This window comes from Bos taurus, chromosome 22 (genome assembly GCF_002263795.3).
Source record: "Bos taurus isolate L1 Dominette 01449 registration number 42190680 breed Hereford chromosome 22, ARS-UCD2.0, whole genome shotgun sequence".
Taxonomy (NCBI): Eukaryota; Metazoa; Chordata; class Mammalia; order Artiodactyla; family Bovidae; genus Bos; species Bos taurus.
In genome coordinates this window covers 53,736,119-53,750,772 of record NC_037349.1, presented here as the reverse complement: position 1 = coordinate 53,750,772, position 14,654 = coordinate 53,736,119, and the positions used below count along the sequence as shown (strand labels likewise).

Below are 14,654 nucleotides of genomic sequence, written 5' to 3'. Positions count from 1 at the left end.
GGGCGGGGTGGGGAGGTGGGGGCCCCTCTCCCATCTATATGGAATTCCTGGCAGGGGCCGCCGGCCACTATAAATAAGCATCCTGATTGCTCCAGGAAGGCTGGGCTTCCTCATTTTTTTTTAAGTGGAATTTGTAACAGCTTCTGTGCAGAACATTTGTGTCCAGGGTCCTTTCGTCTCCCAGGCATCCTGTGCAACTGCCATGTGGAGGCTCTGGAACGCTGCCCATGGCAGCTGGGTCACAGGACAAGCCATGCTGGCCCAGCCAGCTAAAATAAAGACCTGATTATCTCCCTTCTGTGACCTCTGTCCTGTATTTAGATATGAGTCTCAATAGGAACCCTTCTGAGGAACCAGCAGGAAGCTCCTTTCTGCTTCTGCCAAGAGGCACGTCTGTTGGAAACAGAGCAGGTTCGTTAGAAGCGGGGGAAGCCCAGGGCACGGGGGCCACACGGGGCCCAGGAGTACATCTCCGATGCCACTTGGTTCTCAGGCCCCGAGGGGCCCTCCCTTCCCCCAGGTTGTCATCCGGCAGCACAGGGTTACAGTAAGAGCACCAAAGAGTAGAGCACAGGACGCTCGGCAAATGCGCAACGTCTGCACAGGGACTGAGCCGCGCAGGTCAGCAGAGTAAGACACCGCTGCCGTTCGGAGTCCACAGGCCTGAGGCTGGTCTGGGAACGGTCTCTCAGCGCTTAGGACAAGGTGAGGAGCTTAGCAGGTCCTTCGCCCGTGTCACTAAGCACACATCCCAGTAAAACCGCCCGTATTTTTGGTAGCAAGACTTTCTCAGTGAAGGAAGCAGTCTGCTGATTCCTGTTCTGACCCGTTCTTCACTTCATCACACGCAGGCATTTTAAGTATCTTCATAGTAAATCGTTCTGCAACCATCCCTAGTATGTGCTGTGCCTAGTCGCTCAGTTGTGTCCAACTCTTTGCGACCCCGTGGACTGTAGCCCGCGGGCTCCTCTGTCCATGAGGATTCTTTTGGCAAGAATACTGGAGTGGGTTTCCCTGCCCTTCTCCAGGGGATCCTCCCAACCCTGGGATCGAACCCAGGTCTCCTGCATTGCAGGCAGATTCTTTATCGTCTGAGCCCGCAGGGAAGCCCATCTCTAGTATAGTATATTGTAAAACAAAAATCACAAACCAATAGGGAAGAGACGCTTTATTCAGTGGAGTCAGTTTGGAAAACTGCTGTGTGTTTTTTTTAAGAATGTGTTTTTTTTCACGTTATACACAAAATAAATTACAGATAGATAAATTATGAATAAATGGAAAACAAAATGAAACCGTAAAAAGAAGCCAGAAGAAAATTCTTGAACTAATGTCACAGTATGGGAACACTGTTTATAAATATCTTTTCAAATTACAAAAGTCATGAGTATTCCATGTAGAAAAATCCATAATTTTTTTTTAACAGAAAGATTGCCTACACTTATATCTCCCACGGATAATCCTTGCTGCTATTCTGCTGTTTTTCTTCTTTTTCCTAATAATTTATTTTAAAGTGGTCCTAGATCATAGATCTGCAGTCATATGGCGGAAACAAATATTCATTTTTTCAGCCAGAACCTAGACATGTCAGAGAACCTCCAGTGATAAATTCCAAGAAATACAAACTCACAGCCAAGAATCCTAAAATTCACCTGGAAACAAGGCAGCGAGAGGGAGGCAACAGAAAAAAGGAGAGAGGGGTCAGACCCACAGAGGCTTCAGACATTGGCGTTACCAGTCAGAGAGTGTACAGTAAGTCTAATATGTTAAAAAGAGAATGAGTTGAAGATAAGATTAACAAAAGCTATCAAAGTCCAGCAAATTAGGAAAACAACATAGCACTTAAAAGAACTGAAAATCATAACTTTGGAAATTAAACACTGTGAATGAGTTCAACAGCACATCTGATACAGCTGATAAGAAAATTAGTGAACTGAAAAATGGATCTTGTGCAATTACCCAGAATGGAGCAAAGACAGATGAGCGACAGGAAGCAGGGAAGGGCTGCTGGAAGGCACAGTGAAGGTGTCTGATGCATGCTTCTGGGGTTTCAGAAGGAGCAGGAGCCCAGAATGGGGTATAGGTGCCATCTGAAGAGAGAGAAGCCCAGGTGCAGAACACCCCCCGCATTCTGCTGCTTTCCTTCCTCAACTTTTCTGTTTATATAAACATTTGCTAAAACTATGACCATAGTATATATATTATTGTGCGTCATCATTTTCCGTGAAGCTGATTACTAGTTTAAGATGTAGGAGAAAAGAGAATCCAAAGCTGTGTCTGTAGCATGATCCAGGTGGTGGTTTGGCTTGATTCTGTGGATACAATATCATACAAATATTCATTCAATACATTACATTACTATCTTTCAAAATAAAAAGTTTTGTAGATGCTATAAAATCATGTGAACATGATTTTTTTTTGTTTTTTGACTTTTTACAAATTTTCTGCAAGGACTATGCATCACTTCTGTCATCAAAGAAAATAAAACATTATCAACTCACAGCCCAGTGTTCAGGACTGGCATTGGTGGGATTCCTTTCCTCTCTCCCAGACTCAAACTTCAAATGTATCTGCTGGTCTCAAGGCTGATAATAAGAGCTGGGGGTGGGGGGGCGCGGAATGCGAGGGCCACGCCACCTCTACCAGCGCTGGAGAAACCACTCACAGTGTGAGGGCTGTGCCATTGCCATGGCAACACCCTCACATGGGCACACTGGCCACATTTACGTGCCCACTTGCTCAAGGCCTGCCTCTGGGAGGCCAGGAGGCAGCGGTGAGGTGCCAGGCCACAATTGCCCAGGCATCGGTTTTTCTGCCCCATGTACTTCCTTCACATTTGGGGGCATCTTTTGTACTCCCGATATCAACAGAGGCTCAGAGGTTGAACCCTCCCTCTAGAGAAGCCTTGGTTGAAGCCCTAAAGCTCAGACCACTGGCCGTGAGCATCTCTGGGGTGCTGAGCCTCCTCGGCCTTGGGGGCTGCAGCGCAAAGCACTGGGGAGCTCGCGACTGGAGAGGCTTTCATTCCTCCCAGCTTCCTTGGGTTGGACCCACCCTGAGCCAAGGACAGCTCTTTCCAATTTGGAAGTAGCGGGAGCCTCTCACGAGAGGAAGTTTTAGCTGAGAAGTTGAGCTCCCTTGAGTAGGTCCAGAAGGAGCACCCTGCTGTTCTCAGCATGTTGGCTCGGTGGATTAGGAGTCAAAGGACTGGGTGGGAGGCCCTCTCAGACCACAAGTATTTTTGGGCCAGAGAGGAAGCGAACACAGCTCGTTACTTTGGGATCCGCACAAAGGATTCCTTCACCAGCGGGACTGCAGAGACGGAGGGAAGTCAGCAGCCTTGCTTTTCCAAATGCACACTTACGAACAGTGTGTTCACCCATCTTCATGGCTCTGGGTATCGTTGAAAAAAAAGAAAAAGAAAGCTACTTGTAAACTGGGATGGTAGTTCTCTGGCGGTCCAGTGGTTAAGACTCGGTGCTTCCAGTGCAGGGGATGCAGCTTCGATCCCTGGTCAGGGAACTGGGATCCCACATGCTGCTTGGTGCAGTCAAAAAACAATTTTTTTCACCAAACTTTAAAGTTTTTGTTTTGGGGGTCTGACTAATTAACAATATTGTGGTGGTTTCAGTTGAACAGTGAAGGGACTCAATCGTACATATACACTGTATCCATTCTCCCCCAAACTAGCCTCCTATGGCCAAAATATATTTAATAAATAAGCTGGGATGATGAGCAAGGCCGAAGGAAGTGGGGGCCCCTGGTGGGCTGTGGAAAGCTGTGGTGGAGCCCCTGGGGCCTCAGCCAGCACCAGGGCAGGCCGTGTTGGGACAGGCGCTGTACAGCCTGCTCCCGTGAGCCCATGCGTGCTCACTGACCCTCCGTGTCTCCATGTCGCAGGCCTGGCGCTGGTGCCACAGAAGCTGTGTGCCCACTACGCCTGGAACACCAGCGTGCTGCTTCAGGCCTGGCCCACCGTGGACCCGCAGTTCCTCCAGCAGCCTGAGGTCGTGCAGATGGCGGTTCTGGTGAGTGCCTCCCGAGGCCCCCTGCACCCAGGGGAATCTCACACACACACACACACACACAGCCGGGTCTGCAGGTTTCTCGCCAGGCCTTGCTAGCCCACCCGACTCTCTGCCCGACCTTCCAGCCTATCTTGCTTTGCCAGCACCTTCAGTTTTGAGGTCACCACGTACCAAAATCTTGTGAGCAGAAAACTTGTGGCCCTCAAGCTTTTGAGAGCATGGAAAGGATCAACCTGTCCTGCCTTACGTGTTCTAACTGTCCTCATTCCAACTGTGTTTCAGGCTCTCCAGGTTTCATTCAACTGCTCTTGGCTTTTGGAGAGGGTAGGGTGATAGTGAGGTGGTGGGCATGGAGTCCCTCACTCTGCAAAATATATTTCAGGAAGACTGCATGAAATCTCTTTTTTGGTAAGGTGGATCATTTTAAATACATAGAAGTAGTCGATTAGAGTATAGAGCAAGTAATTCTGCTCTAGTTTATCCTTATGTATTTAGTTTGCTTAATCTGAGACCCGTTGTGAGGAACATCTCTTCAATATGCTGATGTGGCTGAAGAGGGAAAGAAAACAAGAGGCAGCCCGTTCAGTCTGAACCACACGTGGGCCAGCTGATTCACATCCTAGCCCTCATCACCCTGAGAGGCAGGCATCGCTGTCCTCATTTTTTTTTTTAAGCTGAGGACACAGGCTCAGAGAGCTCATCACTTTGCCCACGTTTGTTTATTCCTCAGTCATTATCCAGTTACCTCCCCTACCTTAACACAGGCTCTTGGGACCCAAACCCAAATACAACAACCCGGGTCCCTGCCCTCGTGGAGCTTAAAGCCTGGTGGAAAAGATAGGGGGAAATAAGAAGGAAAGAAAAATAGAAACAAAATGATTGCAAACCGTGGAACGTGCCACAGACAAGTCACCCAGAGGCTGAGGGGTAGCCGGGCCTGCCAGTCCCCACCTGCCGTGTCTGCCAACCCTGGGCCCTGCGGGCAGGTCCACGCTGGGAAAGACAGAAGCCCCCAGGAGACTGGCTCCTTGTCAGCCACTCTTTCTGCTCACCCTCTCCCCTGGCACTCAGTCCCTCAATGCCTCCTGTTCCCCTGCCCACAGAGGGCGAGGAGGTGAGGCTGCCTGGCGAGGCTTCTTCCCAGAGTCCTCAAAACTAGCCTGTGCCTCAGAGAGGCGATTTCTTTAATTTGATTAACGTTTCTAAGAAATAATTCTCTTGTATACTTCTAAGGACTAAGCTCGGCTGAGAAAGGCCAACTTTTTTTTTTTTTGCCACACCCTGCAGCCTGTGCAATCTTAGTTCCCTTGACCAGGGATCAAACCAGCTCCCCCTGCAGAGTCTGAACCACTGGACCACCAGGGAAGTCCCAGAAATGCCAACTTGAGACGCTGAAGTTCTAGTCTGAAAATGTCTTTCCATTTTAAATTAACCACCGCGGAAAAGAAATTGAGTGTTGATAATTGGTAAAATAATCTTAGATTTTCATTGAAATAAAAATTCAAGATGTAAAATGTGTAGGGCTCCCTGCAAGCACACCCAGCTCAGCAACCTGGGGGTCGGGGTGTTGGGGCCTGCTGTCCTGTCTCCGTGTGATCTCGCTCAGTGCCAAGGCCGGAAATAGAAGCTGCAGCACAGACAGTGTGACCCAGCGCAACTCAGTTCAGCCGCGCCCGTGTGCTCTGAGCCCAGAGGCACCGCCTCGTGTCCGTGGAGCCCGGCACCGGGAGGGACGGTCTGGGGAGGCACACGCGTTGTCACACACACTGACAATTTGTATAGCCTCCGGGTTAAGACTTAAGAGCCTGGGGCTTGGACCACCTCACTTTGCAAAATGCTTATCTCTCTAAGCCTCAGTTTCCTCAGTTCGAAAATGGGAGGCAAATCCAGGGCCTGCCTCACCTGATTATGCCAAGAATTAAACGGAGCATGCCAGGAGTGTTCAACCTGCTTCTGGACGCACCAATGACAAAACCCACTAACACAGTGAGCATCGTCTAAGACGGGCTCTGCCCTGAGAACTTTCCAGATACTGACTCATTGACCCCGCACAGCAGCCCGGGGAGGCAGAGCCTGCTGTTCTCCCCATCTCACAGACGAGGCCCCATCTCACGAGGAGGAAACAGTGGCAGCACAGGCTTGGTAGCTCACTGGGTAGATGGTAACTGCTGCTGGCATAGGCGTCGCTGCCTCTGGCGGCTGGGGCGTTGGGGGACGTGTCCTGAGGAAGAGGACCTGACCTTGGCTTTGAAAGAAGAGCAGCTTTTCCCTGGTGGAGGGAAGGAGCCACGGCGGGGGAAGCCCTCCCTGGACCAGGAGCCGAGGAGGGGCTGGAGCAGAGGCAGGGCCCCTCTCCAGAGAGGGCCGGACTGCATCTGGAGCGGCTGGGGGCTGGCAGGGAAGAGAGGGGGTCTGGGGGTCATCCCATCTCCAGGCTCGGCTGGAGTGGGGACCTGGTCTGTGGCTTCACAGTCCTGTCCCTCAGCTTGGCCCTCTGAGAATCGGGGATGGAATGGCAGTGACCTACCTCATGGGCCTGTGACAGGGATAGACAGGGTCTCTCAGGTGGCTTGTGGGGCACAGTGCCTGGCGCAGAGAGAGAGAGAGCTCAGACAACGAGTGCCTTTACTGTCATGACCATTGTGGGGCTCCTGTCAGTGAGCAGTGGCTGGGGCGCTTAGGGGAGTGGGGGGACAGCACTCGCGGCCAGGGGCCCACCAGGCAGCTGTTGGAAAAGTCCTAGAGAACAACACAGAGGCCTGGACCCAGGCCGAGTGGTGAAGTGGAGGTGGCAAGACCAAAGGGCTGAAGCTAGCAAGGCCACCATGTAGGGACCTGGAAAGTGAAAGTGAAGTCGCTCAGTCGTGTCCGACTCTTAGCGACCCCATGGAGACCTTCCTAAAGGCAAGTGACCCCATGGAGACCTTCCTAAAGGCAAGCGACCCCATGGAGACCTTCCTAAACATCACCCGCTGTTCGAGGTGATGTCTCATTTGTCTCCCATCCGGGTGCAAGGAGTAAAGAACCCGCCTCCCATCCCGTCCTCTAGGTGGCGCTAGTGGTAAAGAACCCGCCTGCCAATACAGGAGATATAAGAGAGGAGGTTCCATCCAAGTCAGGAACATCTCTGGAGGAGGACATAGCAACCCACTCCAGTATTCTTGCCTGGAGAATGCCATGGACAAGGGGCCTGGCAGGCTATAGTCCATGGGGTCGCAGAATCGGACACAACTGAAGTGTCTTAGCACACACAGCACAGCACAGCGATCTAGGCCAATACAGCCTCTAAAAATGCCACTAAGTTCTGCAGAAATCTGAAAAGATAAATGGGTTATTATGGGATCCTGAATAATATGCTTTGGTTGAAACTTCAGAAGTTCTTCCCTGTAATTTTTCGTAATACAGTGACTTTATTTTCAAAGTCAGAAACTGGAGCATTCACAAAAGAAACATAAGCATTCTGACAGGAGCCACTGGGACAGAGGATTTGAAACAAGCTGTTCAGAAGCTATCTGGATCACATTTCACTTTCCTTAGCAACAATATCAGTTCATATTTGATGTGAAATTTAACCTTCACATCAAATAATTGAACCAACATTCAGTGAATAATACCACTGGTGTCTAGAACAGTTCAGTTCAGTCACTCAGTCGTGTCTGACTCTTTGTGACCCCATGGACTGCAGCATACCAGGCTTCCCTGTCCATCACCAACTCCCAGAGCCTACTCAAAACTCATGTCCATCAACTCAGTGATGCCATCCAACCATTTCATCCTCTGTTGTCCCCTTCTCTTGCCTTCAATCTTTCCCAGCATCAGGGTCTTTTCCAATGAGTCATTTCTTTGCATCAGGTGGCCAGAGTATTAGAGTTTCAGCTTCAACATCAGTCCTTCCAATGAATATTCAGGACTGATATCCTTTAGGATGGACTGGTTGGATCTCCTTGCAGTCCAAGGGACTCTCAAGAGTCTTCTCCAACACCACAGTTCAAAAGCATCAATTCTTCAGTGCTCAGCTTTCTTTAAAGTCCAACTCTCACATCCATACATGACCACTGGAAAAACCTTAGCTTTGACTAGACGGACCTTTGTTGGTAAAGTAATGTCTCTGCTTTTGAATATGCTATCTAGGTTGGTCATAACTTTCCTTCCAAGGAGTAAGCGTCTTTTAATTTCATGGCTGTAGTCACCATCTGCAGTGATTTTGGAGCCAAAAAAAATAAAGTCTGACACTGTTTCCACTGTTTCCCCATCTATTTCCCATGAAGTGATGGGACCGGATGCCATGATCTTCGTTTTCTGAATGTTGAACTTTAAGCCAACTTTATCACTCTCCACTTTCACTTTCATCAAGAGGCCTTTTAGTCCCTCTTCACTTTCTGCCATAAGGGTGGTGTCATCTGCATATCTGAGGTTATTGATATTTCTCCTGGCAATCTTGATTCCAGCTTGTGACAATATACAGCCTTGATATACTCCTTTTCCTATTTGGAACCAGTCTGTTGTTCCACGTCCAGTTCTAACTGTTGCTTCTTGACCTGCATACAGATTTATCAGGAGGCAGGTCAGGTGGTCTGGTATTCCCATCTGTTTCAGAATTTTCCGCAGTTTGTGGTGATCCACACAGTTAGAAACTTTGGCGTAGTCAATAAAGCAAAAGTAGATGTTTTTCTGGAACTCTGTTGCTTTTTCGATGATCGAGCGGATGTTGGCAATTTGATCTCTGGTTCCTCTGCCTTTTCTAAATCCAGCTTGAACATCTGGAACCGTACCGGCCCATTTTAGGTAAGAACTGTGAGTGGTGTGGATCCTGTTTCCAGGTTGTCACACGTGAGCGCCCCCTTCTGGAGCCAGTCATCAGGAAGGGAGGTTGCCTAGGTTCCCCAGAAATTAATTAGTCCACATGAAGCGCCCTGTAGCCGGCTCTGAACTCGATGTGATCTTTAGGAACACAATTGTCCCTCTCCTCCTGAAAACAGCCTAAACCATCTCATGCTGAGAGTTTTTGACATACTTCCCACCAAGGTGTGATGGGGGCAGCATTCAGGAAACACGGGCTGGCGCCCCCGCCCTCTGCCGTATTCAGGCATTAATCCCACCCGTCTCACTACCTTTTGCTCTTCTGGGAAGCTGGGTGCCGCCTTTTTCTTTCTCTCTTCCCACACCCTCTCCCCACACAGAGACAGCAGCACCTTTTAGGGGCAGTGGGTGTCAGGCTGCCTACCACCCCCAGGCTTTCCTCATGGGTTGTCTCTCTTTTCGCATTCTCAGATCAACAACAAAGCCTGCGGCAAAGTCCCCGTGCCCCAGCACGTCGCCCAGGACCAGGACAAAGTCCACGAACTGGTTCTCCAGAGCGAGCTGGGAGTCAGGCTCTTACAGGGGCGAAGCATCAAGAAGGCCTTCCTCTCTCCGCGCACCGCCCTCATCAACTTCCTGCTGCAGGAGTGACTGCCGGCCGCTGCGGCCCCTCCTCCAGGTCTGGGGCCCCGGCTCGGGGCAAAGCCCAGTGTCTCGAACGTCTGCCTCCGCAGGGCGCCTCTGCAGTGTGATCTGGTGCCGGGGGGAGGGAGGGTAGGGCAGAGGAGAAATGAGTGACGTGGGGTGGGCAGCGCATACCTCCGCCATTGCGGGTGAGGGAAGCATCTAGCCCCACGTGAAGCCCCCAGAGATTCGGCCGGTGGGAGCAGGAAGGTGAAAAGAGAAGCAGGTGAGCCTGAACACGAAGCCTCTCGAGCAGCCTGGGCGCCTCTGGACCCCAGAAACTGCACTGCCTTCGGCAGGTCTGAGGAGCGTGAGGCTGCACCGAGGATGTCGGGGGCTCTGGAGCAGCTCGAGCAGTCACTGTTGATGGGTGACGGAGCCTCAGCCTCACGGCAGAGGGTCTCCTGCCTGCAGGCTGGATCCAGATATCCACGTGCTGCATGGACACTGGCGTCTTCAGAAGTCGCTCAAGGAATGCCCTGGCCGTCTGGTGGTTTGGACTTTCACTGCTCTGGACCCCGGTTCGATCCCTAGTCGGGAAACTAAGATCCCGCATGGCTGACACAGCCAAAAAGAAGACGAAGAAGAAATTGCTGGGAATCAAGACACAAGCAGGGCTGGTCTGGCTGCCTGCACCCCGGCTCCTCAGCCCTGCCTGGCTGGCTGGCTGCACCCAGGCTCAGCTGGACTAGCCTGCCTGGTCTGCTCTGATGCCGATCTTCAGGCCCTCGGGCGAAGCACCACTTCACACTGTGAATGGGGAGCAGCCCCTCCCGACTGCCCCCTCAGGGTGTCACGTTTGCTGTGAAGTGAAGCGGAACCAAGCTGCTTCCAGCCTGGCCAGAACCCATCTCAGAGCCCGCCATAGCTCAACAGAGCTTCTGCTCATGTGCGCCCCAGATGGCAATGCCGCCCTGGGTGTGGCCCCCAGAGCCTGTTGTCTGGAAGAAGTAGTCCACTGCAGGCGGGGGTGGGGGTGGGGGGCTGGTGCCACCCGGGTGTCCCCTCCTGTGCTCCAGCCACAGCACTGGCTGCCAGGAAGACCCCCATGTGATGTATGTTAGGGTGATCCTGGGTTTTGGTGAAGTCAGAGGTTAGGTGCTCTTAACAGAACTGGCCTCAATCCACTGAGTACTGTTTAATACAGGGAGGGGAGGAGAATCCAGACATGTTGTGATGCTGAAAATCTGTATTTGTTCCCCGATGCCTTTTTCTGAAGTAGGCTCAAATGTGGCCCCCTGCAGTTCAGCAGTTAACAGACGACTTTTTTTTTAATGGAATAAAATGTTTGTCATGTATGACTTCGGGACAAACATATAATCCTGGAATAGTCACCATATTCCAATTTTAGGAGTTAATCAGGAACACACTGAGTTATTCTGTAATTCTCTGAAGCACTGGCTATGTGCCTGACTCCACGTGGACTGTTATAAAGTGGGATGCATGGGAAACTTACCAACCATGGTAGATGGTACTGACTCAGAAACAGCAGCTAAGTCACCTGGCTCAAGCTTAATACTCTGCCTGGTCCCCATGCCCAGAAATCCTGGTATAACTGATCTCAAGTGCAGTTGGGCATCAGGGATCTTGTTAATAGAAACTCCACACTTGACTGATTGTTGATTTTCAGTCGTTCAGTCATGTCTGACTCTTGGCGACCCGCCAGGCTCTTCTGCCCATGGAATTCTCTGGGCAAGAGTACTGGAGTGGGTAGCCATTCCCTTCTCCAGGGGATCTTCCTAACCCCGGAACTCGGGTCTCCTGAGTTGCAGGCAGATTCTTTATGGTCTGAGCTATAAGGGAAGCTGACACAGGTGCTCCACAGGTGATTCTAATTGGCCAGCTAAGTTTGAGAATCACTGGATTAATTGACTCATTTGAACCATAATGTCTAACTAGTCCCTTCTCGGAGAAGGCAATGGCACCCCACTCCAGTACTCTTGCCTGGAAAATCCCATGGACGGAGGAGCCTGGGAGGCTGCAGTCCATGGGGTCGCTTAGAGTCGGACACGACTGATCGACTTCACTTTCACGCATTGGAGAAGGAAATGGCAACCCACTCCAGTGTTCTTGCCTGGAGAATCCCAGGGACGGGGGAGCCTGGTGGGCTGCCGACTATGGGGTCGCACAGAGTCGGACACGACTGAAGCAACTTAGCAGCAGCAGCAGCAGCAGTTCTTTCTCTCCCTAATCTTCAGCTTAACTGGGATGAATTTGGTCCAGGACCAAAGCACAGCAAAGCAGAGTCAGGAAAGACTTGGACTGGAAAGGAAGGCGGGGGCCAGAACTCTGGAGCAGGTATTTAAGATGTTCCCAGAGCTGACCTGAGTGGACAACATCCTATGGCATGTACCAACAAATGCAGATTCACTATAAGCAAACAGATGAGGATCTGTGGTTCAAGAAGGGGAGTGAGTGCATTGGCCTCATGTCTTGTTTATTCCTAAAGTAAGCTAAGTGATCTTGAGTCTGTCAGTAAGATGAGTGCAGGGATCCCTTCATTAGCACATAATCTGGCCACAATAGTGGGTGAGTAAAGCTTCAAGACCACTGGACTAACCCGCATGGCTTCGAAGAACTTCTTCTCCAAGAGGAGAACAAAGTTTTGAAAACAGATGAGCTTGTTGGTATCACTGAGCTAGTTGGTGTAATGGAACAACTGAACAGAAGAACCTGATCCCTGGGGTGGGGAATGATCTCAGTCCTTTATTAACTGCCTTGATTAGGTCAAAACCTGGACTGAACAAGCTCCCTTGCATTATGTCATTTAATTTCCACCAAAACCCTAGAGGGAAAGAATGTGTCTGTCGTAAATATGAAGAAACCCAGGTTCTGAGGTTCAGTAATCTGCTCAGTTTGCGCAGCTAATAAGTAGAAGTTTTTTGTTGTTGCTGTTGTTAAGTCACCAAGTCACGTCCAACTCTTTTGCAACCTGGTGGAGTGTAGCCCGCCAGGCTCCTCTGTCCATGGGATTTTCCAGGCAAGAATACTGGAGTGGGTTGCCATTTCCTTCTCTAGGGCATCTTCCCAACCTTGGGATCGAACCCGAGTCTCTTGCATCTCCTGCATCAGCACGTGGATTCTTTACCACGGCCCCACAGTAAGTAGAAGAACCAGATCCAAACCCCGGTCCTCTGGCCTCCAAATCCCCTTGTGCCACCCACCATGTCTACCTGTCCCCTCACCTCATTGCCCATCTTGCTGGAAATACTGCTGCTGCTGCTGCTGAGTCACTTCAGTCGTGTCCGACTCTGTGCGACCCCATAGACGGCAGCCCACCAGGCTCCCCGTCCCTGGGATTCTCCAGGCAAGAACACTGGAGTGGGTTGCCATTTCCTTCTCCAATACAGGAAAGTGAAAAGTGAAAGTGAAGTCGCTCAGTTGTGTCCAACTCTTAGCGACCCCATGGACTGCAGCCTCCCAGGCTCCTCCGTCCGTAGGATTTTCCAGGCAAGAGTACTGGAGTGGGGTGCCATTGCCTTCTCCGGCTGGAAGTACTACACTGAGGAAAACTCAGGTGTTGGATGGAAGCTTGGGGCTCTCTAGGGACACCTCATGACTGCATGGAGTGGCCATTATTCTTGTTGCATCTGTGCTGCCTTGGCTTAGGATTCCCTGATTGATGGCCTGAGGCATCTGGGGGCAGATGGTCCGGTGATGCGAGCTGGAGGTTTGAGGCCACATGAAGAAGTCTACCAGAGATCCTTGTAAGCCACTCATGGCCCTTGGCAGGCCAGTGCTCAGACAGGATAGACTCCAAACCTAAAGCTGAGCATCCGAAGTTGGCTTTGGTTTTCATCTCTAGGTGGTTTGATTCCTGATCTGAGCCCAGGTCGGAATTAGAAGGCTGCTAGTGTGCACAGCCATGCACCTGGGCTGATGACATTCCTACCAGGTCACCACTCAAGCCAGAGGGCTTGGTTCCTGCACCAGCTGCCCCGGCCCCCACCACCTGCCGCCCTCTTGGTCTTTCTCCTCCTAGGAGGGAAGGGAAGGAGGCGGACAAGCCTCCAGGGTCGTTGTGTGCACCAAGCACCGTGCAGGGGGTTTGCTGCTGCCCTTCAAGCCTCACAGCAGTGCTGCGAAGTGAGAATTATGACCCACAGTCTTTACGGAGGGAAACCGAAGCCTAGCGAAGTCTAGCGAGTTACCCACGTCGTGCGGCTGATGACCGCTCGAGCCAGGATTCGGCCCTCGTTCTGCCTTCCTGTTCACGACTCATGCTTTCTCCAACCCACCTTCCAGGAGGGAGGAAGTGGGGTGTCTTGGGAGGAAATACAGCTTGTTCTTTCTGTCCCAGGAATTCTAAACTGGAGCTCTGGCCAGTTTATTTGCAGCCCTGCAGAATGCAGCCCAACACTCCTGACTCACCTCACCGCAGATGCTCCTTGAGGAAGCGGGCTGGGCTTTTGTACCCCAAATCCATCCATCACTGGCTGTGGGCCAGCCTGGGGTGGAGGGAGGTAGTTAATAATTTTCTGGGCATCTTGGGATGGAGGGACTCCCACTGGCTCAGGGTAGGTTTCCGGAGAGGAGCACAGCCGAGCTGTCAGCAACCAGCATGTGTGGGAGCTGGGGCCAGGCACCCCTGCCTGTGAGGAGGACCCAGGGGAGCACCCAAGGTGACCACCGCTAGGAGAGGGTGTGAATCCAAGCTTGAGAAGCAGGCGGCCTGGGGGGCAAGGAAAGGCTCCAGACAGACGCCAAGTCACAAGAGATGCAGATGAACACAGGATGGGGTGAGGACAAGCCGAGCTACCTCGGGGCTGCCCTGGTACCCTGGGCTGGGGGGGTCTCCAGGCAGTGCCACTGCATTAGAGACAGTGATGAAGTCAAACGGGAAGCCGTCATCCCCCTTCTATGGATGACAAGACCATGACTCACCCAGGCCGAGGCTTGCTTGAGGCCCGACAGTGAGTGATGCGAGTATTTCCAACCCCATTCTGTGCTCATTCCCTTTTTCCAGGGGTACCCCTGGAAAAGCCCGGTGGTACCACCAGACAGAATTTAGCTCTGGAAGTAAATGCTCTTAACTGTGGATGACATCAGGGTAGACTAAATGAGAAGAGTCTGCACACCCCCACCCCCTACCCCTCGCCATTTCTTCCTCTGAGACGAGCAAGCAGAAAACATCTGTTTCGTGGG

The 14,654-nt window shown here is 51.4% G+C and overlaps 1 protein-coding gene across 4 annotated transcripts in view; it reads left to right on the top strand.

The window, feature by feature from the left end:
- LARS2 (leucyl-tRNA synthetase 2, mitochondrial) overlaps nucleotides 1–10,807 on the top strand; it is a 146,752-nt gene extending 135,945 nt beyond the window's left edge. For 3 of the 4 annotated variants that reach the window (NM_001435144.1, NM_001435143.1, XM_059879497.1), the window contains 2 exons: nucleotides 3,898–4,025; nucleotides 9,297–10,807. In NM_001435144.1, coding sequence (NP_001422073.1) covers nucleotides 3,898–4,025; nucleotide 9,297 — 129 coding nt within the window. In that variant the 3' untranslated portion in view covers nucleotides 9,298–10,807. The remainder of the gene's footprint in view (nucleotides 1–3,897; nucleotides 4,026–9,296) is intronic. The other variant, XM_010817882.4, reaches the window with a different exon arrangement.
- The last annotated feature ends 3,847 nt before the right edge of the window (nucleotides 10,808–14,654 follow it).